The 25,391-nt window shown below is 41.8% G+C and overlaps 1 protein-coding gene across 2 annotated transcripts in view; it reads right to left on the reverse strand.

The window, feature by feature from the left end:
* PIEZO2 (piezo type mechanosensitive ion channel component 2) overlaps positions 1-25,391 on the reverse strand; it is a 338,300-nt gene that overhangs the window by 85,167 nt on the left and 227,742 nt on the right. The window contains exons 9-18 of one of the 2 annotated variants that reach the window (XM_054164079.1): positions 22,119-22,247; positions 21,007-21,045; positions 17,496-17,634; positions 16,998-17,140; positions 15,237-15,473; positions 12,064-12,187; positions 9,628-9,887; positions 9,019-9,167; positions 8,126-8,299; positions 5,867-5,908 (exon numbers count right to left, since the gene is read on the reverse strand). In XM_054164079.1, coding sequence (XP_054020054.1) covers positions 5,867-5,908; positions 8,126-8,299; positions 9,019-9,167; positions 9,628-9,887; positions 12,064-12,187; positions 15,237-15,473; positions 16,998-17,140; positions 17,496-17,634; positions 21,007-21,045; positions 22,119-22,247 — 1,436 coding nt within the window. Of the gene's footprint in view, positions 1-5,866; positions 5,909-8,125; positions 8,300-9,018; positions 9,168-9,627; positions 9,888-12,063; positions 12,188-15,236; positions 15,474-16,997; positions 17,141-17,495; positions 17,635-21,006; positions 21,046-22,118; positions 22,251-25,391 lie in introns of both variants that reach the window. The other variant, XM_054164078.1, reaches the window with a different exon arrangement.

Consider the following 25,391-nt stretch of genomic DNA (forward strand, 5'->3'; position numbering starts at 1 on the left):
AAAGGGGACAACCTATTTACACCAGTGCTAAACATGGTCAGTACTGACTGTGCTGTCAGAAATGCAGCTGGATCATCACAAGCACTGGACTGATTATAATGCGAATGCATTTCCACTTTTGGCCAATTGAAAGATGCAACGGGAAAGCCAAGGAATCTGCCAATTTGCTTCCAGCTCTAGGTGTGGGGACAAACAAATGCAAAAATTCCACAGCTGTGGCTTCTGTATATTTTATCATCTCTTTCTTGGACAGCACCATTCCTTCTCTCTCTCTTTTCTAGATCTCACAGAGAGTTTTTCTGAGATCTCTAACTGCCTCTTACTAAACCTATTACTAATTTTCAGACCAACAGAATGAGGATACAACTGATTTAACATGGAAATGGTATTTATGGCCATGGTGCCAATTTTTTTTTCTGAGATCTATCCAGTATATATCCTTTCTTTACTTTACTCTTAGGGCTTCAGATATTTTCTTTTCTCTCCCCACGCTGTGCTGTTGGGACTTACATCCCATATTTGCAGAACCCCTAACTTTTCCTCATTCCCTGACCCTATGTGCTTGACTGAGCATAGTTTTACTGTCATAAATAGTCTCTCTGAATAGGACTTCCTGCAATAAATTACCCCCTTGACAAATCAGTATCTGTATGATCAGGTCACTGTATGTTTAGTTATGCTATGCATATTCCAAGCACCTATTGTTCTTAGACTAATGTGAATTTGAACCCTATACTACAATACTAGCTGAGAGATTTCTTTCTCATCATGTCCAATTCTGGCATATGACCATTTAGACAGGAAATTCTGCCAAATGTAACCAGGATTTGTGTGCAGCTCAAGGAAATAAACATCTAAATGCATTTGAAAATAGGAACTTAGGCTAAGCAGTTAAAGAATAACTCCAGCAGAATTCTTTTTCAGATATTTGGGAGCTGCAGTTTTTTCAAGATGGAAGGTTTGGTGGATCAAATGAGGGAAACAGAAATAGTAGAAATTCCATACCAGTTACTGAAAAGCAGAAAAGGTGACATAAAGGTAGAAGATTAACAAGACAGTCAAGCAGGGAAAAAAGTCTAAGTAAAAAAATTTGTGACAGTAATTACTAAAATCTCTCATCATAGATTGAGCACATAAATTATCAGAGTGTCTGATAATCTGAAAATCTGTTATACTCAACAATGCATCAATTAACTTTGGCTACTGAAAATAGGGCTTTTGTGTCCGTGTCCTGGCTTGAGTTAAACCAGAACCAATTCTGTTCAGTGCTGTGACTTCTCAGCTCAGTCTCTGCTCAGTGAAGGCATTTTCTGAAGTTCAGGGCAGGTTTGCACAGTCAGGGGCTGCTTCTAGCAGTGAGAACACTGATGGGGAGAGTTACTGCCAAGGGTTGGGTTGCAGAACTTAGACTTGGGCTTAGACTCGCTCCTGGGCAGACCCAGAGAACTGCCACATCTTGTGCACCACATTAGGGTGCAGGAGGTCAGAGGCGGCACTTGCAGGGACAAGCAAACAGGACAGGTGACCCTAAACCAACCAACAAGGGATTCCATTTTTTGGATGTCATCTTTGAGATCAAGCTGAGGGATCACCAGGGTCAGGCCTCTTCAATGGCTGGTGTCTGATGAGGAGTCTGTCTGTTCTGCCTTTGATCTAGATCTGTGTGTTCCCAAATCCAGTTCCAGAATCCGGCTCCTGAATCTGGTTCCCATCTGCTGCTGAGCCCAGTTTGGCATTTCCTTAGTGCCTGCCCCCAGCATCAGTGGTGGTGACATCACTGTCCTCAGTTCGATATTGGTTTCTATCTGTTTGTCTCTATTTCATTGTACTGTTTTTACTGGTTTAGCCGACTTTCCCATTCCAACATATCTCTTATTCCCTTTCTCTTTCCTTTAGGAAGGTAGAGGGGTTCATAGAGAGCCTCTTTTACTCATCTGGTGGCCAGCCCAGCCTCAACCCTTCACAGTCTGACATACTTTGTTTTCATATTTATGCTAGTGTAAATACTAAAATCATACTTGAATCTCTGTAAAATGGCTAAAACTCAATATTCCCTAAAATGACGTCATCTAACTTTGCAAATCTACCTAAAGCTCTAAAAAAGTGCTGACAGGAGGGCACAGAGTGGTTCTGAGGGGCATGGTTTTAGTGGTGACCTAGCAGTGCTAGCGGTTGGACTTGATGATTTTGTCTTTTCCAACCAAAATGATTCCATTATTCTATGTATAAAGAAGAGAGAATGAATTTTCAGTTCAGTTCAAATGTCATAGAGATCACCAGTTACTATCAACTGTCAGAGCCCATTTAAAAGGCAATGCTCCATGAGAGGAAAGGCTCCATGTAATCAGAAAGGTTTTGCACACGTGCAATTGCTTTGATTTGAATGAGATCGTCTTCCCAGCTGGCTTTTATAGTGGAAAAATCTATGTTCACACTGGTGTAAATTAAGGTCTTGATGACTTACCTCAATGCAAAGAGGACCCTATAGGATTTTGTATACATACTCAGCTCTGGTGAGGCCACACCTCAAGTACTGTGTCCAGTTTTGGGCACCTCAATACAAGAGAGATGTGGAGGTGCTGGAGCTAGTGCAGAAGAGGGCAATGAAGCTGGTGGTGAAGGGCCTGGAGTACAAATCTTACAAAGAGCAGCTGAAGGAGCTGGGGCTTTGTAGTTTGAAGAAGAGGAGGCTGAGGGGAGACCTCATCATTCTCTACAACTACCTGAAAGGAGGTTGTGGTCTTTTCTCACAGGTGATTAGTGAAAGAATAAGAGGGAATGGCCTCAAGCTATGACTGGGTAGGTTTAGACTGGACATTACAAAAAACAATCATGGAAAGAGTGCACTGAAACAGGCTGTTCAGGGAGCTGGTTGAATCACCAGCCCTGGATGTGTTTAAGGTGGTTTAGGTGTGGTGCTTGGGGATATGGTTTAGGGGTGAACCTTGTAGAGTAGGGTTATCGCTTGGACTTGGTGATCCCGAGGGTCTTTTCCAACCTGAACATTTCTGTGATTCTCTGACTCATCTTTCTCTTACTCATATAGCTCCCATTTGTAGCCAGGAGATCCAGAAGGTGATGAGGTTATAAAGGTGGGTACGTGCAATATACCTGATAAAGACCAGTGTAAGCTTAGCAGTCTCAAGAAGAAGGGCTTGGGGTACCAGCTGATCAAAAATTCAACATGAGCTGGTCCAGACAACCAACTGTATCCTGGGCTGCATCAAGAGAAGTATGACTAGCAGGATGAGAGAAGTTATTCTTCCCCTCTGCTTTGCCCTCATGAGAATCTGCCTGGATGTGCTGGGTTGCACTCATCCTGGGAGCGGGAGGGTTGTGAGAGCCCTGCTCTCCCCAGGGATTAAGGAAACCTGATCCAGGTGGACTTGGTTCCTTCCCCTCAAACCCCCACCCCAGAGGGGCCCCCCTGGGTCTAAGTTAGTCTGTTCCACTCCCCCTTCCTGTCCAGCAGCGTGCAGTGACCATTTCCTCCCTTTTGCTCCTGCCTCATCTGTGCAAAAGGACCAAGAGCCACTGCTGGCTTCCTGGTTCTGCCACATGGTCAGGCCTTGTCTTCTCCTTGCCACATCCATGTTTCTCCAAAGGACTGCAATCTACATACATTGGGGGAAATACAAGGCCACCTGAACTTGGTTGTGTATATCTTCCTATTCATCCTTGTTCCTTACCCTTGTGAACCTTTCCTGTCATTGTTACATATATATACACACACACACTGTTTAAAAAAAATTAACTTCTCTACTTTCAAATTGACTCCAAATTATTTCTCAGTAGATTTACCTTCTCCCCTTTTTACCTTCTCCCCTTTTTACCTTCTCCCCTTTTTCCCCCCCTTTTCTTCCCTTTTGTTTTTCCTATTCTTTCCCTTTCTATTTTTTTCTCTTATTGGGAAAACAGGAAGAGGGAGCAGGGGAGGAGTTCTCAGTCTTGCCACCACCTGAGCTCTTAAATTCCAGTTAAGGCTCAAACCACAACATTGGAATACTGCATCCAGTTCTGGCGGCCTCAGCATAAGAGGAACATCAAACTGCTGGAATGGCCCAAAGGAGGACCACAAAGATGATCAGAGGGCTGGACAACCTCCCCTATGGGAAGAGGTTCTGAGAGTTGGCACTGTTCAGCCCAGGAAGAGAAGGCTCTCAGAAGACCTTATAGCAGCCTTCCAGTACCTGAAGGGGACCTACAAGAAAGCTGGTGAGGGACATTTTACAAAAGCCTGTAGTGCTAAGATGAGGGGGAATGGATTGAAGCTTGAGGAGGGCAGAATTAGACCAGTTATTAGAAAGAAATTTACAGTAAAATTGGTGAGACACTGGAAAAGGTTGCCCAGGGAGGTTGTGGATAACCTCTCCCATGAAGTGTTCAAAGCCAGGCTGGACAAGGCCTTGAGCAACTTGGTCTAGTGAAAGATATCCCTGCCTGAGGCAGGGGGATTGAAACTCGATGGTCTTTAAGGTCCCTTCCAACCCAAGCCATTCTATGATTCTGTGATCACAGGCTTCCTGCAGACCAGCTTTTCAGCCCTGGTGAACTTTCAACAACACTGCCCTAAACTATGTGGTGACATTTGAAGAAGGAGCTTGAATATGACACATAAATTAAGTTTGCATTAGAGCAGGTAGTCACAAATATCTAAACAGGGGATTTCCTTGGAGTTTCTGTTTATATTCAGTAACAACAACAAACTCAGAAGTCCTTCTATTCTTGGAGCTGATTAAACAAAAGCCCACATTTATTGCAGTCAAATATTTCGAAATGAATTTAATTTATGGAACCATTTGCAAGACCCCTTTTATAAAGTGATTTATGAAGATGATGAGGGGACTGGAGCATGTCTCTGAGTAAAGGCTGAGACCTGGGTCTGTTTAGCCTGAAGAAGACTGAGAAGAGATCTTATAAACACTGATCAATGTCTAAAGGGTGAGAGTCAAGAGGATGGGGCCAGACTCTTTTCAGTGGTGCTCAATGACAGGACAAGTGGTAACAGGCACAAAGTGGAACCCAGGAGGTTCCATCTGCACATGAGGAAAAACTTTTTTCCTCTGAGGGTGATTAAGCAGGAGCAGGCTGCCCAGATAGGCTGTGGAATCTCCTTCTCTGCAGAGATTCCAAACCCACCTGGACAATGCAATCCTGGGCAACCTGCTGTGGGTGACACTGCTTTAGCAGGGTAGTTGGACTAGATGATCTCCAGAGGTCTCTTCCAACCCCCACCATTCCATGATTCTGTGAAAGGGATGACAGTGATGGCAGTATGTGCTTTTGCAGTTTAGATCCTGTAGCTCCCAGCTCAGCTCACCTCAGCTCATGACTTAACACCCTTAGCATGCAATGGTTCCAGCGTATGGCATGGTGCATTTCTGGCTCTGTGTCAGGAAATCTCAGTCTGTGCAAGCTCATAATACATACCACAGATTCAATTGACCTGATCCTCAAATTGCCTTTCTTAGGTGCCTGTGAGGAAGACTGGAACGTGTGTCTGTGATGTGCACATGCAGGCATGCATCTTTCCATGCACAAACAAAGGGTAGATAACCGAGCCTCCTCAATCAAGTCTGTTGTCTGCAGCCAATTACAAATAGCACCAATGATTCCTTTATCGAGGCATGGGCAAAGTTTGAGAGAAGAAGTCCCAGCTGGAACATGAACTCACAAGGTATAAATATGCAGGAGAGATATATTAGCTGCTTCACCAGCTTCAGGAGACTACAATACCTGAGCATCATTATCTCCCTGCTCACTTCATAGTACTGTGCAGTGAAAACATACTTTGTTTCAAGGCAATTAAAGAAGTAACAACAAAGGTACAACTGTTGTAGAGGAAAGGAAGAATTGAAGTACCCACCTATTAATTATTAGATAAACACGGCCATTGACTTTGGCATGGCTATGAGGTGGGAGATGAAAGCACAAGAATGCATGAGATGAAAATGGAAAATGAATTAGAGAGAGAGAGAGAAAAGGAAACTGTTAAATAAGAATGAATACCCTTTCCTGTCTACCAAGAGATATACATTGTCATAGCAAAGCACAATCTGACAGTTTTACACACATCATGCAGGGAAAAGTCTAGGAAGATCTTAAATGCAATACTTAAGACATTTAGAATGTATGCAGCTTCAGTCAGAACTACAAGTACTTCTCAGCAACCCCAAAATGTGATGTACTTTATATCAGGTAAGCCTTAGAATACCCATACTTTAAAAAATAGATGCTTTACTACTTCTTCTTCTTCTACTTATTATTATTATATGGAGCTCCATAGAAATTATCTACCTCCCAGTCTTTATTTCTGCCATACCCATACCACATTCCATGGCAGAGCAAGGAAACATGCTTGAAAAGTCCTAATAGGAGGATTTTTCTTTCTCTTGCAGATGTAAAATTGAGACACTCAGTTCTGTCAGCTCTATTAGTAGCAAGAAGTGCCTCCCTTTGCCAGTTCCAGTGCACCAGTTTTCATCCTCACTCTTTGAAGCTGGCAAAGCCTTATTCTTGACCTTGCTGTGCAAACTTTGCTCATGTAAGCAGCACCTTGCATGGATGGTCTCAGCAATTTTAACAGGACTCTTCAGTCAGACACAGACATAATACCACAATCATACATGGCAGTTGAAAGGTTGATGGAAGAACTGGAGCTGCTTTCCCTAATGACTTTCATGACTGGTTCTTGTCTGCTGTGGTTACTTTGATGAGTTTGCTATTGAAAGGATTGAGTTCTATCCGCTTACTCAACGTTAAAGTTTAGCTTCTTTAACATTTTTTGTGTGTTGTGAAAGAAGCAGCACAAAAGCAGTTTTGAAAGGCAAACCAACTGCTATTTTTCAAAGCAAAATGGAAAATTAAGTGTTAGTGCCTTTTTAAGAAAACTGAACATCTACATCTGAGTCTTTAATCTTCGTTTTAATTGTCCCTGCAAATGATTTCTACTGCTGGCAATACTGTTAAGCTGGATCTGGCTGTTGTGCTAGTTCTTATCCAGCTTTATGCATCATCAACACAAGTGTCTCATCCTGAAGCGCTGAAATACAAAATTGGGTGATGCTCAGTACTGATTTATCACATCAGGGGAAGAAAACACCTGGATTTTCACACATCAGGCACTGCTTACAGCAGCACAAACAAGAAAAATATTCTGATTCAGGCACTGGCTATACTGCTGAAAGCTTCTGAGGAGGAACACATGATAAATGTGATTTGCAAACCCTGCAAAATGGAAAATACAGCAGAAAATGGCACATTTAAGAGTTAAGATCTATCCACTTCTCTGACAGCTCAATACAATCTAGCACACAATTTGACTTTAAAAAAAATAGCATTATAGTAGCAAGAAATCTAATTATATGATGTGACTTTAGTCACAGAGATTGTGTTTATAAGAACATTTGGAGAGCTGCATAATATTTTGGTATCTTCCATCTATAACAAACATATGCAAGAAGTGGTTTCACATCCAGAGCTTCCTACACCAGGAACCCACTTAAATCCCAGGAGCGCCTCAAGGTTTGTTTTGAGTTTTTTTTCCCCATTTTGTGCCTACTGGGTCACACTAGAAGGTCTGACACTGAGTTGGTCTGGCAAAGTTAATGGCGGGGGGAAACTTCAATCCACCACATTACTTTAAGGAGTGACCATACGTTTGGGATTTTTCTATTTCTGAACTTCAGCTTCACAACAGAACCTAACTGTCCAAAGCTATTTGCTTCTTGAAATGGACACCAAAAACCAGACATGACCCAAATTAAAAGCCATGTTTCCTAGTATTGACAGTACTTACAGAAAGGCAAATAGAGCAAGCAAGTAACTACCTCACATCAAAGGTCAAAAGCAATGAGATAAATACATAAATACCATTAATACCTTTGAAAATGTACCCCAAAATGTACCCCAAAATGAAAAACTTCAGTGTGTAGGGGAAGGCAGGGGAAGACAGATAATTTGGTTGCCATTTGTTCAGTGGGGTGCTGGATACTGAGCACCTTTTCAAGCCAGGTATTCATAGCAAAAGCATATGACCACCTGGTGAAAAGTGAGCATTACAAGACAGTCAGAAACAGAATTTTGATACAGATGATCAATAGGTCCATGTACTGAGTTTCTTTACCTGTATATGGTGTTGTCCCGTTTGCTGGTTACAGCTTTTAAATCAGTGAGCTGGAGAAAGCGGTCATGGAAATAGTGAAGGTGTAAGATGCACGCCAGGAGGAAGGAGGTGGGGATAAAGATGCGTGTGAATAACTCAGCCACAGAAAACTGCTTTAAGCCAAGGTCTGCTAGTCTGGAAAAAAAAACACCAACCAAAACATATAGTAAGCCACTAAACAGCTTTTTCACATCAAGATCATGCCCTGAGACATTATTACAAATCATTTGCTATAGGACATGAGGGTATGGTGCTAACATGGTTTAGGGGTTTAAAATTCTTCTAGCAGGTTTTGCAATGCAAATCTCTTGCACTTGGACTCAGTAATGTAGAGAGATTCTGTAAATGTACAGAGTCAAGTGAATCAACTCTTGAACCAGATGACTTGTCTCTGGCTGAAAGACTTGCACTGGAGATCCACTCCTGTCACATTATCTCATATAAGCTCCTGTGAAGACATGCCTGACACATCATGATGAGGAAGAAAGACAGCCCTTCTCATTAGCAGGAGGGCAGGTCTACCTTCTTTAGCTCCAAACATCCTGCAAATCTACCCTTAATCTCTTCCTGGATCTTGTTCCTGTGGTCAAAGAGAGAAGTATTGGCACTGTACTGGGAACCAGAGCAATGCCATGGCTCTTTGAGCCTTTCTCATCTTCTTGCTCATCTGTTGTTACACCAATAAATCTACAGCTTCAGAGCTGAGCACTAAAACTTCAGTTGAAGTCAGCTATGCCCAGGGATGGCCTCATATTTTTCTCCCTGAAGAAGGAATATAACTCCTAAACCATTCCACCACATTGAACTCAAAAAAATCCAGAGAAGGAAAAATGAAATTGAACAAAATCACTTACTTCTTTTCATCCAGGCCTGTCATGTTCTTCCACAACCCAGGGAATGACTCAAACTGGTATGTATAGATGAAGATAAGGACCAACATCGTGTAAACAACCACTGACATCCAAAAGTACTTTAAAATCCTTCTCCACCATTCATAGTGCACCTGAAAATCACACACTCAAGATGGTGAAACAAGTTGAAGGTGAAGACACTGACAAAAATACTGATCAGACTGTAGTGGCAAATATGGATGAAGAATACTGTCTTCTTTAGTTGGCCTGAAGTTAACAATGGTTACCCACAGCAGCTTCGTGTGATGTGGGGTGGTGTCCTGGAGCAGAGGTGTGCATTGTATGCATCTAATTTAAGTGCTCTTTGTCATTATAATCAAAAGCCAAAGGAAAATTACTCTTAACCCCTTCAAACATGATGATCTCGAAGGTCTCTTCCAATCTGGTTTATTCTATTCTATTCTATTCTAAATTATCTTCCTATATTGTATCTAACTGAATATCAATCACACTGTTTATGGATCCTTTATTATTATCCTACTTTATTACCAAGTTAAAGGTATGAATCATTATATTCAAGACAAAAATTTACTTAACACAATCCTCATTTACCTGATAGAGGGCCACACAGAAGAGGAACAGCACCATATAGATGATTTTGTACATGACAATTCTACCCTCAAAGCTGACAAAGAAGAACATGCCTCCACAGACATAAATCCAGTACTTGATGAACATAGCCATCACCAGCTTTCCCAGGACTTTCATAATATCCTGTTCATCCTCATCATCCTCTTCATCCTCCTCCTCCTCCTTCTTCTCCTCCTTCTTCTCTTCCTGTTCTGGCACTTCCCCCTCTTGCAACTCCTCTTCTGCAAATACAGAGTCACATTTGGCCTCTGGCTGTTCTGGGCACTTTTAGGAAGAATTGAAACAGTTGGAAAGTAAAATCCCTGCACACAGCACAATATTCACAAGAGACTGGATTTCTCAATGACACATGCCTCCAGAGTAGTAGAGAGAGTTCTAACTTCATGTGAGCTTCAACCTGCTCCTGGAGCCATATGGTGCATAGCTGCATGTCCTTACCAGACACTTGGCTTCACTGTGTCTGAAATGTGGGCAGCTGTAGTGGAAAATTAGAGCCTAAGGGCTGTACAGTGGATAATAGTCAAAACACTTTCCATGGCAATACCTGTACTCTCAGGCAAGAGATCTTTTAAACTGGAAAACAAAGAAACCACCAGCACCACCAGAAATCTCTCATCTTGAGTTTTAAGTTTAAACTCTCATCTTAAGTTTGAATCTCTCATCTTGAGTTTCATCCTTTAGAGGATATTGTGGTTATCTCCAAAAACCACAAGTAAGAGAAAACATTAACATAAAACCAAAGAAGCTTAAAAATACAACTGCTGCAGTAGCACTGCTGTTTTTCAGAGAAACTACCACTTATCCAGCTTCTTCTGCTGTAATAGAGCCACTGCAGAAAAAATCCCAAGCTGCTTCTGCCCTATAAAGAGGTCATGATTCCCCAGCTATTAACCTTGTGAGGCTTGTGGAGGTCTGGCTAAGTGTCCCTCCAGAAGCAAGTACGTGATCAAGTATGGAGATAACATGGTTTGTTAAACTCATAGCATGTAGCTGCAATGCTTCTCTTCCTGATGAGACTTCAGCATCAAAAGGCTTGGCCACTCCTTTTGTCCCACTCACCATAACTCTTCTCAGAATTCTTTCCTTGCAAATCCGTGCAGTGTCCAGGTCTGACACTGATCAGATGTTGCACTGAGACAAATATTGCAATTAATCAAACAGGAAACTATCACAGCTGGTGTTCTACCATTTCAGTGTGTTGAACTTCCTCAGATCACCATCCAGGGAGACAGAAAAGGGCAAAGAAGGTTTTGGGGGCACATGTTTCTATAGAATTGTTTATGTAGAAACAAAACTTCGAAGGAATTTAACAACTGACTTTTTCTATGTAAACTTTTCCCCTGCTGTGGTTAAACTCTTAGGGCCATTAATCTGCTGGTTTGGCTTTGGGACACAGGAGTAAACTGATCATTTAAAGGTTCCATAACATTTCTCAAATGAGTCACTTCATTACCTTCCGGTAAGGAGAATTCTCGTTTTATTTGAATTTCTAAAGTTCAAAAGTGGTTTATTTTTATATCCTGAGAGATAGCTTCACATAGATTTGTCAGTGAAAAGTGATTTATCAGTGAAGAAGGCGGCTAGATGATCTTTGGAGGTCCCTGCCAGCCTGGACCATTCTATGATTCATTCTACAATTCTAAGGCCAATGCCATTCTGGGGTGTATTAGAAGGGGTGCGGTTAGTAGGTCGAGAGATGTTTTCCTCCCCCTCTACTCTGCCCTGATGAGACCGTATCTCAAATATTGTGTCCCGTTCTGGGCCCCTCAGCTTAGGAGGGATGGGGAACTGCTTGAAAGAGTCAAGCACTAAGCCACAAAAAAGATGAAGGGAGTAGAACATCTTCCTTACGAGGAGTGACTGAGGGAGCTGGGGCTCTGTAGTTTGGAGAGGAGGAGACTAAGGGATGACCACATTAATGTTTATAAATATTTAAAGGGTGAATGCCAAGAGGATGGAGTCAGGCTCTGCTCAGTGGTGCCCAATGACAGGACAAGAGGCAATGGATGGAAGTTGAAGCATAGGAAGTTCCATGGAAACACAGGGGAAAAAAAATCACTGTGAAGGTGACAGAACACTGGAACAGGCTACAAGGGAGATTGTGGAGTGTCCTTCTCTGGAGATATTCAAAACCCACCATGATGCCTTCCCGTGTGATCTACTCTAGGTGATGCTGCTGTGGCAGGGGGGTTGGACTGGATGATCCTTCAAGGTCCCTTCCAACCCCTAACATTCTGTGATTCTGTGATAGATTTGGCAATGTCTTAACTAGTTGTCATGGGCTAAACCAGAACACTAAGTTCAAAGAGATATCTTGCTAATTGCTTTCAGCATCACAGACATGCAGCAACTGGAGCTTCTATCATGACTGAAGGACTAAATTTGATCTGGCTTTACCTTTTTCTTCATCTTCTTCACTTCCAACTTTGACCTCAGATAAAGTAGCTTCTTTTAGGCGAAGCGCTTTCTGTTCAGTGAGGTGTTGCCTAAGCAGTAGCCAGAAAGTAATTGTGAAAAGAATCTGCAAACAAAAAAAAATCAAAACAAAACCAACAGACTAATTGTATATCCTACATCACACCAATACAAACATAAGTTTTCACTGATTTTGCATGCCTTTGACTTCTCTGTCCCTCAGAAAATGTCAATGTCCCAGTCAGATGTCAGTCTCAAAGTACAGCATTGTGGAAATCAAGTCATGGTGATGTGAGGTCAATGGCTGGACTCGATGATCTTAGAGGTCTTTTTCAACCCAAATGATTCTATGATTCTATGACTTAGGAAATATCCTGCATTAAACCACATTTTATTTCATTTGCACTTTTTCATTGAATGTACCTTGCCACTCTGCATCTTGCATCTTTTCTTGAAGATTTTTACCTATATGGTTTGATTTTACCCCATTCTGTTCAGTTTTTAACTACTATCTTAAAAGTTTAATGATCTTCTCATGATGTATTGATTGGTGTAATTCCCATTTTTTTCATTTTTGTTCATTTCTCCCCCTTTTTTTTTTGTCAGGGAAAAAGCACATGCAGGTGAGTGTGCTGTCATTATCAGGATTTGGCATATCCTCAGCCTTTTTGAGTTAGAAAGTTTGGTGCTTAAATGCAATTAATTTTAAATTGTCTTTGTGTCTTTTAAAGAAAATCAACTGAATTTGGCTTGCAAGTACCAGTCTTAAGATGGCTCTTAACTGTTTCATAGAATCATAGAATCGTCAGGGTTGGAAGGGACCTCAAGAATCATCTAGTTCCAACCCCCCTGCCATGGGCAGGGACACCTCACACTAGATCAGGTTGCTCAGAACCCCATCCAGCCTGGCCTTAAAAACTTTAAGGGATGAGGCTTCTACCACCTCTTTGGGCAACCTGTTCTAGTGTGTCATCACCCTCATGGTGAAGAACTTCTTCCTAACATCCAATCTGAATCTACCTACTTGTAGTTTTGAGGGCTTTAAGAGGTGCTAATTCAATAACAGCATGGTACTTAAAAAATAAATACATCTCTTGGAAAAAAAAATCAATATACTGAGATGGCCAAAATTCAGAACACAGCATGATGCCTATTTCTCACATACACACCATCTTATGCTTATGTTCTATGAAGTCTCTGCTAATGGGGGAGTCACCATCCTTGGAGGTGTTCAAGAGGGGATTGGACATGGCACTTGGTGCCATGGTCTAGCAGCCATGAGGTCTTGGGTGACAGGTTGGACTTGATGATCTTTGAGGTCTTTTCCAACCTTGTTAATTCTATGATTCTATGATTTCAGTGGTGTAGAACAAGACTGATGCAAAATAAATGCAAAAAGAAAAAGAAAGACAGAAGAAAAAGAAAGATGGACGTATGGAAGGAAGAAAGGAAGGAAGGTAAAGAAAACAAACTAAGAAAGAAAAGAATCAAAATGTTGCACGTAGGGAGGAATAATATCTTGGGCTACATTTGGAGGAGCAGGTTGAAGGATGTTCTCCTTCCACCTCTGCTCAGCACTGGTGAGGCCACAATTCAAGTGCTGTGTCCCAGTACAAGAGAGACATGAATGCACTGGAAAGAGTCCAGTTGAGTGGCCATGAAAATGAAGGGACTACAGTGTATCCGATGAGGAAAGGCTGAGAGAGCTGGGATTGTTCATCCTGAAGAAGGCTCAGGGAGAATCTCATCCAATGTCTATAAAAACACCTGAAGGGAGGATAGAAAGAGGACAGAACCAGGCTTATTTCCATGGTGCCCAGCGACAGGACCACAGGCAATGGGCACAACATGAAGCACAAGAGGTTCCCTTTGAACATCAGGAAACATGTTTTTCCTGAGAGAGTTACCAAGCACTGGCACAGGCTGCCCAGGGAGGTTATGGTGTCTTCATTCTTGATGATATTCAAAAGACACTTTGGCATGGTACTGGGAAATCGGCGCTAGATGGCCCTGCCTGAATAGGGCAGTTGGACCAAATGACCTCCAGAAGTCTGTTTCTGCCTCAAATATTCAGTAATTCTGTGACATTTATGGGCTGCACTATATTCAGATTAGCTCCCCCCACCAGACATCATCTATTAGCTTTACAGGTGTGGCCAAATCCTCACAGATAGTCAACAGTTTCCTTTCCTCACACCAGCTCATTTTAGAACAGACATTTGATGACACAGTTAATAAGGAAGTGTCAAAGGGGCTGACATATTAAGACAGCTAAAATTCCTTAGAGATTTAGAGTCATTGAGAGAAACTATAGAACTTCTCTTGCAGAACCTCTTGAGCTTCAGCTCTCCTACTAAACTAGCCCTACAAGAGAAATAATACAGCACTCACTAATTTTCAAATGCATTAAAGACCCAGAAATGGTTGTCCAAAGGGCACTGCCAACAAGGAAAATCACTTTCAAAATAACCTTAAATGGTAATTGGAAGTCACAAGGGAAGTGATTCACTTAGCACAAGGGGTGTAGTGCCAAGTAGATGCACTCTCTGAGGCCCTCTCGGATGCTCTAGGAAACAACTTCCCGTTTATGCTCATTCTCTCTCCCAGAAGTAAATTTGCTAAAGAAAATGCATTTTGTAGGTCTTTCAAGAAATCAAAGGTCAATAAGTTCTCTAGTTTCTGACCTGAATTGGATTCCAACTCATGCTGCTTCAGATGTGAGGTTAAAGAATTAAAACCCAGTCACAACTATGTGGTGATGCTTGTGCCAAATCATAAGGGAGGGAGTTGTACTGGCAACTGCAATGACACCACAGTTCCAGCTTCCATCAGAGTCAGAGAATGACCTGACATCCCATGGGTCAAATCGAATCATACCTAGGTTTGCACCCAGTTCGTAACACGAAACAACAGTGACTTCCACCTAGTAAGAATATTCTGCAGAATTACCATGAAAACCCACAAAGATGCCTGAAATATTTGGTTTGGTATCAGCTTAAGAAGCAAGAAGCTCTATTTTTTAATGTCTTATCCTTCATTGTAGGACTGCTACTGAACACTTTCAGAATTCTCAAGGAAATCCTTGGAGATCCACATTTTTATCACGATATATTTTGTGGTTTCATACATAAATCTCAGCTGTTTGCAACACCTACCTTTGAAGCCAACTCCCCAGGTTCCTTTCTTTCTAAAAAGCCAGACACTTGAGGAAGCTCATCATTCCTGAGCTCAATACTCCATATATACTGCAATGTCAGCAGTAAATTTCCATAGAAAACCATGAAAGGTGAACTGATCATAGCATATTTCCTCCGGTCCCGAATCATCCACAGCGTGCAAGACCAGATCAGCAACACAAATGTCAGCCAGCTGTGATATGTGATACTCCATGCCTTGGGGAAGGAAGGAAGAGAGGTAATATGTTCACAGATACATTCAGGAACAACACTGATGCATATTTCCAGTTATGCTTAGCTTATGTTTCTCTACTTAGGGCACATTTTCGTTGTCTTAAGACTCTCATCCATATTAATCAGTTACTGATGCAGCTAGAGTAAACCCCTTGGAGAACATTCAGAAATGGATTCTTCGGGATTCCACAGATGAGGAAGAACTCTGTTTCATGCACTGGCTGCATCTTGTTAAGGTTTATAAACAGAATCATTACTTGAGGCCATGTATGAAATACTGGGTCCAGTTATGGGCTCCTCAGTTCAACAGAGATGGAAAACTACTGGAGACAATCCAGTGGAGTGCTATGAGAATGCTGAGGGGACTGATGAGGAGAGGCTGGGAGACCTGGAGCTGTTTAGCCTGGAGAAAGGAAGACTGAAAGGGGATCTTCTCCGTATTGATCAACATCTAAAGAGGATGGGCCAGATTCTTTTCAGTGGTGGTCAGCAACAGAACAAAGGGCAACAGACACCAACTGGAACACAGGAGGTTCCATATGAGCATAAGGATAAGCTTCTCTCCTGTGAGGGTGTCAGAGCACTGAACCAGGCTGCCCAGAGAGGTTGTGGAGTCCCCTCTGGAAAGATCCCTAACCTGCCTGGACACTGTGACCCTATGTAAATTGCTCAGGGTGACCCTGCTTTAGCAGAGGAGTTGGACTAGAAGATCTCCAGAGGTCAATGAAACCTTACGCAAAGAAGAAACAGCCAAGCTAATTTGTTTTACCATGCAAAATTGGGCCATGAAGCTGTTATGGTTAATGTCATCACAGCTGAAACCTTTCCAAACCATTAAATCCAAAGCTTGCACTGGGAATATATATAGAGATCTAATCATTATGCTGAAAACTTGCTACAGTGCAGCTCAAGGTATTTGCAGCAAGTGGGCTTCAAAGCAACCAACAACATGAGAAAGACAAATAAAAGTGGTAAGTAAAATCTTGCTTGGCACAAAATTGTATTTGCCTTGAGACCTTTCTGTGTTTGATCTAGAAAACCAGGCTTTACAGACCTTTTCTTCTCAGAGACCAACTGGATGCATTCAACCTGAAATAGGAACTATATTTTTAAAATGTACTAAATTTACTGCATTTCTATGAAATGCTTCAATTTTGTAGGCAAATTTCTGAGTGGCGCAAAAGCATGACAAGCCTGCTTATGCAGAATCTCGGGAAGCAATAGAAAACTGAACGACGGTGGTCTTCTGACATTCAAGAGACAGCAAAACCCAGGGCTCCCCATCCTGGAAGCATGATGCTTTACCCAGAATCTTACATGTTGCCTTTTTCACAGACCTATTTATATGGGGCAATTATGCATTAATAACCAAAAATGGACCCCAAATGAGGCCATATTGGTATTTTCTAACCCTGATGCAAACCCTTACTGAAAGCCAGTTGATGGAAGCACATTTATTTGTAAAGCAAACAGTATTTTGGGGGGTTGTTACCCTTTACTACTTACCATCATAGCTATCAGAGCACAAATGTAACTTTGTTTCATGATGAATTGGAACACAGAGACCAGGGCATGTAATTTAACATTTTCTTTTTCCTCCTGAGTAACTTCCTCTTCCTCCTCTTCCTCCTCCTCCTCCTCTTCCTTTTCTAAGTAGAAAAGAAATTCTTATTTGCAATTCCTACTGGTCTAAAAGTCACACATACACTCTCTAATGGGAGAGTTTCACTTGTAATCACTCTGATAACTCATCAGTCTTGAGCAAACTCAAGATGGGAGCCAAAGAAAAAGGACATCTGAAACCAACAATCACTGTGTTGGTAAAGTATTTTGGATAGTACACAAAAATGATCAACTGGTCAGCCATCATTGTAAGGCAACAACAATTCTTTAGCTTCAACAAACCAAAGAGACTACCAAAATGAGAGTAAATTTAAAAGGCATTGCCTGGACAAAGAGAAGAAAAATTGTGGAACTAAGGGCAATTCCCAGGCTATTCACTACCTGACATGTCATCTGATGGCTCCCATTTGTACTGCGGTGTTGAGTACATGTCTGCTTTGGCTGGACCGTTCTCTAAGGGCAGTGCAGGGTGGATGGTGTGGTAGTCAGCAGGGTTCCCATTCACCGTGACCAGCAGCACCTGCCAGGACAGTGGAGAGAGGCACTGCATTTAAAGTGGCTCATAGGAGAACATGTCTTCTACTTCTGTGCTTCATTACAGTTGGATTGGCAGCATTAAAGGAGCTTAACAAGTAAGTGCAGATTGCCCAGAGCCGTGGTGGATGTCCCATCCCTGGAACCATTCCAGGTCAGGCTGAACTGGGCTCTGAGCAAACATTTCTACTTGAAGATGTTTCTGCTCACTGCAGAGGAGCTGGACTGGATGACCTTTAAAGGTCTCTTCCAACACAAAGGACTCTGTGATTATATGAAATTAACATTAATCATGTTGCATGCAAAAGTACTGCATAGCAGAATTAATTGTTGTTAGGATTTTTTTATGCATGCATTATCAGTAGAATTACAGATCTGTTTCAGTGAAGTTCTTTAGCAACCAGTAAAATTCTGCTGAAACCTTGAACTTCTGCAAATATTTCCTTGAAAAGCTAGCATGTTATGTTTTTTTCACATTCCCAGAATGCAATATTGCATTAAGTAACACCTCAATTTACACACAAGCAGTAAGAAAAGGAATAAAAATGTGGATACACAAGCAAAAGCAGCCAAGTTTCTGCAGTCAGCTGAGCTGTAGAATCATTGACTTGTTTTGGTTGGAAAAGACCTCTAAGATCTTTGAGTGCAACCATCAACCTACTACAACCATGCCCATTAAACCATGTCACAGTGCAGCATGCCTAAACATTCTTTGAACGCCTCCCAGGACAGTGACTCCACCAACTCCCTGGGAAACCTATTCCAGTGTCTGACCACTCTCTCTGTAAAGATTTTTTTCCCCTCATATCCAATCCAAACCTCCCCTGGCACAATTTCAGGTCATTTCCTCTCATCCTATTACCTGATGCTAGGGAGAAGAGACTGACCCCCACCTCACTGCAACCTCCATCCAGGTAGTTACAGAGAGCAATAAGGGCTCCTCTCAGCTTCCACTTCTCCAAACTTAATCCCTCAGTCAGTCATCTTAGGACTTGTTCTCTAGACACAAAATCACAGAATTGTCAGGGTTGAAAGGAACCTCAAAGATCATTCAGTTCCAACCCCCCTGCCATGGGTGGGGACACCTCACACTAAACCCTTCACCACCCTTCTCTGGACATGGATCCTTCTTGTAATGAGGGGCCCAATACTGACCATGGTACTTGTCTATTTGAATGCTCTTGGCCTGTCTCACCTAAGAAACTAAACAGAAATAAAAAACAGCGTAAAGGTGAAGTTAACACACCTACAGCTTGGGAGGGCTAAGGTTGACCATGTGCCTTAGTGCACAAACAGTAGCTGAGCGAGCCCATCTTCAGCCATCCTGCCTTCTCCTATTTAAAATGGCTTTCTACAGACAATCTGGGAAGGTATCATTAGATCCATCTCCTGCATTTCAGTTTAAAGCTGTAACCAAAAGTTCATCCTCCATCTCAGGCAAACCAACACATCGTGATTTTCAGACTTTAGCTCAAGCAGTTAGGAAAATAAAGGTTATAAACTACTTTCAAGTTTAAATTATTACTAGTGAGATTTACATTTGCTGCCATCAATGAAAACAGCTGAGGTAAATAAACTGTGGTAAATTTTATAGGACAAAAGGAAATGGCCTCAACTTGCACCAGGGGAGGTTTAGTTTGGATATTAGGAAATACTGAATCACCAAAAGGGTTTTCAAGCCCTGGAACAGGCTGCCCAGGGATCTGGTGGAGTCCCCATCCATGGAGGCATTTAAAAGACATGTAGATGTGGTGCTGAGAGACATAGCTTAGTGGTGACATGAGAATGCTGGATTAATAATTGGACTTGATGGTCTTAAAGGTCTCTTGCAACCAAAATGATTCCACCATTCCAGAATTCTATGAATTACTGTTATTAATGCCACATTTATACCACTTGGCAGTACTAATTCAACACTCTTTCTACTTTTTTCTTTCTTTGTCACTTGAATTTCATCCCTTGTGCTTGTTTGGATGATGGCTTCAGCAACCACAATCACAAATATCTCTCACATTGGCAGAAATTCACGTGCCATGGGTTACTGATGGCAGTACATGCTGAAGCCTGCTTTGGCTATGAGACAGGAACATATTTTGCCTCCTGAAACTATGAGCAGCCACGTGTGGGCTGTATCAGAATAATATTTGGGTTGTGTTCACTTCTGTTCAGCAGCGACACCAAGGCCAGGCTGTGGAGCATATTCAGGTCTGGTCACAGCTGCTCCCAAAGTTAATCTTTATCTCCATTCTTCTGTGTATGCTGAAAAGAAGGGATGCTTCTGCTCTCAGAGTCTGCTAGGGTCTACAACAGTCAAGAGAAATGGCTCATTTTCTGCCACTTCAAACAAAGACTTGGATTTTCTATCATCTGCAAATTGCACTCATGTTTGGTCAGTTGTGTTTCATGGCCTCAGAATTTCAACACAAATGAAAGAAAAACCCAAACAACAAGAGAGCAAAGAAGCTAAATCAAGTTTAAAGATGACTTGCATTAGAAAGCATATTTTGCTATCTTACTGAAACCCAATTAAATAGCAAAGAGCGTTTGCCAGCTGGTACTACTACAAGCACTTTAGCTTCAAATTATCAATTTTAGGGCTGCCCAGTGGTTTCTCAGTGAAAACATTAAGGAAGCAAAAGACAATTTTATTCAGGCTAATTAAAACTATTGGGTAAATAGCAGGCTGTAACAGTTTGAAGGGGGAATTTTAGCCTAGATCCTGACTGCAAAGACTGAAAGCAAAATAAATTACCATTGGATGTAAAAGAAAAGTAATGATAAGGTCTATATAATTCATTGACTTGCTAATAGGCATATAGAGTAGTGGAATAAACAGTTCTTTCTCTCTTCTTCTTCTATCACTTCTGCTTGCACCTTCTCTCTCTCTCTTCCATGGCCTTGCCAGGGGTATCTCTGTTTTGACTACATTGTGGAGTAATGGGAAGGAGGGAGGGAGTGGGAGAGGAGGTGAATGGTCACTCCAGGGTCCATGCAGGGGGTTCTGAGGAGCTTCTGTGTTGTTTATAAATTGCATGTGTGTGTATATATCTATATCTGTAAGATATATTGTGTATTTTGTACATATTTATTGCATTTCATATTTCTAGATTTTAGTTTGCTTGTAAATATAGCTTCATTTCCTTCCATCCCAAAGTGAGCCAGCCTGGGTATTTTATTTTCGGGGGGTAGTTTCTCCAAATTAGTTGGGGGGTGATTTAAACCCACCACACAGGCTAACCATGATAAAGCAGTTTTAAAAGTGTCATCTGCTGTTTTATGTGGTATATATATTGGTGTAATCCATATTTACACACAGGAAGAAGAATTACAACATCACAAAGACTAATAGTATACTAACATCCGACGGCTTGTATTCATCTTGGGTCATTGACAGAAGCTGCAAAAAGCAATGCAAGGACAAATTATTAAAGAAGCACGGCTCAAGCATTAATAAGTTTAACTTTCTGAACACAGGCATGCACATTTGCTGACTTTTGCAGGTTTGCACTAAGAAATTCTAAAGGAATTCTTAAAAAGCCAGCAGAATTGTACACAAGGCCCCACAAAATGACATTTAGTGTGCCATAGCATTGACATAACTTTAGGGGGGTACAGCAAAACTGAGAGTGTTGCACTGATATTTTAGGTACTAAAATAAAGAATTAATCAGTATGATATTATACTGATTAACTGCTTTCTAATGTCTTCCTAATGATCCAATGCTTAAAAACTAAGTTTTTAAATGATCATTAGGATTACTGCAATTACAAACCATACTCCCAATGAACCTTTCCCACTGTTGCAAAATGTGAAACCTGATTAATTTGCCAGCTCATTTACCATCATGATTATTACAAGCAGCTTTCTTTGGGCTTGAGTAGATGTGGCACAACAGTGTTTGTGCATCCCAGATTTGACTGCAACTCCTAAACTGAGATTTTGCACTGCAGATGGCAGAAAGCAGGACCTTTCCAGGTGCTTTAACACCAACTACCTTAACTGCCCTGCTGTAGATATCCAACAAGGATACCAGTACGCTTGAAGGAAAAGATGGCAGTCCTCCCTTACCAGTGACAGTGTGAATTAGAAATCACAAGGCATATCAGATCTTTACATCAGGATTTAGCTCCCTCACAGAATTTCTATCTGCTTTGCACAAAGTTAACAGCCTCATGACAAAAGCCTGGCCCTAAACGTTTTAAATGCAGAAGCCAACAACATAGAGCACAAATTTTCTTTACTTTCTTATTAACTTCTACAAAATATATTCCTTTACTTCCTCATTAATTTCTACAAAATATATTCCTCCTCTGCCACACAGCCTTGATATAGTATCTGATTTACACAATCACACAATAGGATCTTCTTACTTGCAACCTATATAATGCTTCCCTTAATTTCAAAGTAACTGGGATAAAATTAACTGACTGAAATGTAATTATGCAGAAACCCTTCCCCCTCCAGCCTTACTTTTCTCTCATCAGTTGTATAGTGGCTTGCATACCACAGACTGCGTCTTCTCTCTGCTGTCATCGGGATTGGGCTGCAGGCTAGTTCTTTGTCATCTTCCCCGCTAACAGATTTCTCTTCATCAGGCATCTGCTAAACAATACAAATAACAAGACCAGTTATAGCTTTGTAAATAACCATCTTACTAGGGGAATGTAAAGTTTCCCCTAGCTGATGCTCCCTCTGCAAAGTATGTCTCTGAAGCATCTTTTAGTAGCACTCCACCCATGATTGATAACCCTTACTGAGATGACATCTTCAGAAATGATGACAAAGCTGTTCTGTAGCTGCTAGTCATAGAATCATTAAGGTTGGAAAAGACCTCTAAGATCATCAAGTCCAACTGTAACCTAACTAAACTATATCCTGAAGCACCACATCTACAGGCTTCTTGAAAACATTTAGGGATGGTGACTCCACCACCTTCATAGGCAGCCTATTCCAACACTTTACCACACTTGTCACCCATCTAGGCTCATCTAGTCTTCCTTTTGAGACAAAACATAAAGACACTTGTGTGTGCTCATGCTCACATGTAGGATGAGATGACTGGGAAAAGCCAGTATGGATTTACCAAGAATAACCTTTTTTATGCTGAAATAACTGTCTGAGTGGATGAAGAGAAAGCTATGGATGATCCTCAGGGACTGGTACTATTCAGTATCTTCAAAACTATCTGGATGGAAGTTCACACACACAAAGTTTGTGAATGCCACTTGCAATGGGAGGTGAGGTAGATGGTCCAGAAAGAAGAGCCACCATAGAGAGATAGGCTAGAGATGACTGAACAAGAATGCACAAGGTTTAACAAAGATCAAGTCCTGCATCTGCGCTAAACCCCAAAGTTGTAAAGGCTGTGGATAGATTGTGTGGGAAGCAGCTCTGTGGAACAGACTCAGGAGATTTTGGTGCACAAGAAGCTGAACGTGATCCAGCAGTGAACTTGGGCAGCAATGAAGGCAAACGTGCTGGACTGCATCAGCAAGAGAACTGCCAGCAGATCAAAGGAGGCAATTATTCCACTGTACCTGGCAAGTGTCAGGCCATACCTGCAATTCAGTTCTGGCATCCCCCAGTTCAAGAGAGACATAGAAAATCTGGAGAGGATCCAGCAGAAAACTGCCAAGATTATTAGAGGGCTGGAGAAGCTCAGGGATGCAGGAATTTGGGTTTTCTCAGCCTTCCAATACCTGGATTGTAATTGTACAGAAGACAGAGGTACTCTTCTCACAGGGATGCACGATTATAGCAGAACAAGAGGCTAAGGGCATAATTTCCTTCAGGAAAATGCCTTCTGGATATATAAAAAAAAATCACTGGCATTGGCTGCCTTTGTTGGAAATATCCAAGATTTGGTGCTGGATAACTTCAAGAAGTTACATCAGATGATCTCCAGACTGTACTGTAAGATCCACATGCTCTCTTTCTCCATCTGTGACAGGAACCATTACCACCATATGGAAGAGGATTGCTGACACACAGGTCTTAACTCCATCTTAATTCCATGGCCCAGCAGAGGTATGGGGCCTCTCAAACAGACTTAACATGGGTGTCATTACAGCACAGTGACAAGTGGGACATTATATATACCATATACATAAACCATGCTAGGTTACATCTCCTCTTCAGGTTCCTCCAGGTTTCTTCCTGCACTGTGCCTCTTGATCCTGCAATTTCAACCTTCCCAACTAAGCTGCCACAAAGCAGCAAAACCTTGCTGTTCATACCAGTGGGTGAAGGATGGTCAACTCTAAAAGTAGGAAGGAGGTACTCTAGAGTCAGTGGACTGCATGTGAAAGCTGTGAGCACCTCCAGCACAGTGTTTCTGAGCAAGACTCACTGTCACTGGAATACCATCAGAGAGAAGCTACCACTACTGAAGTTCCTCTGCACTCTGCCCAATTTCCCATTTAGAACTTTACACCTTGATCTTACTTTTAATTTTTGTTACTATTTGCCTTCTCTACTTAGTTTCTTGTTTCTCCTCTCCTTCCAGACTTCAATGTAGTTTTCAGATTTTTGGCTCATTTGTCACTTTGAGGGTGACAGAGCACTGGAACAGGCTACCCAGAGAGGCTGTGGAGTCGTCTTCTCTGGAGAGATTCCAAGCCTGCTTGGATATGATCCTGTGCAGCCTGATCACCCAGAGGACACTGCTTTAGCAGAGGGATTGGACTAGATGATCTCTAGAATCCATTCCAACCCCCACTATTCTGTGATTCTGTGATGGAAATAAGTATTAAAAAATGCAAAGGAAGGGATGCAAGAACATAAACTGAATATTACGGAATAATAATAGCAGTGGCTATTCCAGGATATTGATCTCAAAGCTAGTAGGAATGGTGGGGATTGAAAGGTACATTTAGCCATACTTTTGAAAGTACTGCTTTAAAAAAAAAAACAAACAAAACACCCCCAAACAACAAAAAACAACCCACACCTGCTTTCCTATGTGAAAAAGTGCTCTAGTATTAAATGCGCACAGACATGATCAAGCTAGAGGAGGGTAAATTTAGATTAGATGTTAGGAAGAAGTTCTTCACCATAAGGGTGGTGAGACACTGGAACAGGTTGCCCAAAGAGGTGGCGGAAGCCCCATCCCTGGAAGTTGTTAAGGCCAGGCTGGATGTGGCTCTGGGAAACCTGATCTCATGGAAAGTGCCCCTGCCCATGGCAGAGGGTTTGGAACTAGATGATCCTTGAGGTCCCTTCCAACTCTGACAATTCTAACAAGCAACACAAAGCGCTTGGGTCAGATTCTGCATTGCTGTTGAATTTAACAAAGCTTGACACTGAATTCCCATTACTTGAGGACTACCAAAAATCTTCCTCTCCTCACAATCTCCACCAGTATCAGTTGTTTAGCAAATACTGAGCCAAATACTCACTCACACAGCTGTGAAGTCTTGCTTCACAAAATGACCCCTGTCCAGCAAAGCACAACAGGTGCTTGTGGAACCTGGAAGCTGGGGCAAGGTCTTAATGACTTCAGTAGGACTCAAGTGGAAGTTCAGGAACTTTGCTGAGCTGCAGCCAAAATACAGGTCACATAGCAGCTTGAGAAGTGTTCTGTGATTCTCTCCATAAACAACTGGTCAAGTCCACTGATTGTCATATTTTATTTCAGCATGAATACCCTGTTTGTAGGGACTGAAACTTTTCCTCCTGACCATTCTGTCCTTTCTACTTAGCAGATGCTTGTATTGCTGTTTCAGAAGAAGTCTTACAATACTG

This window comes from Dryobates pubescens, chromosome 9 (genome assembly GCF_014839835.1).
Source record: "Dryobates pubescens isolate bDryPub1 chromosome 9, bDryPub1.pri, whole genome shotgun sequence".
Lineage (NCBI taxonomy): Eukaryota > Metazoa > Chordata > Aves > Piciformes > Picidae > Dryobates > Dryobates pubescens.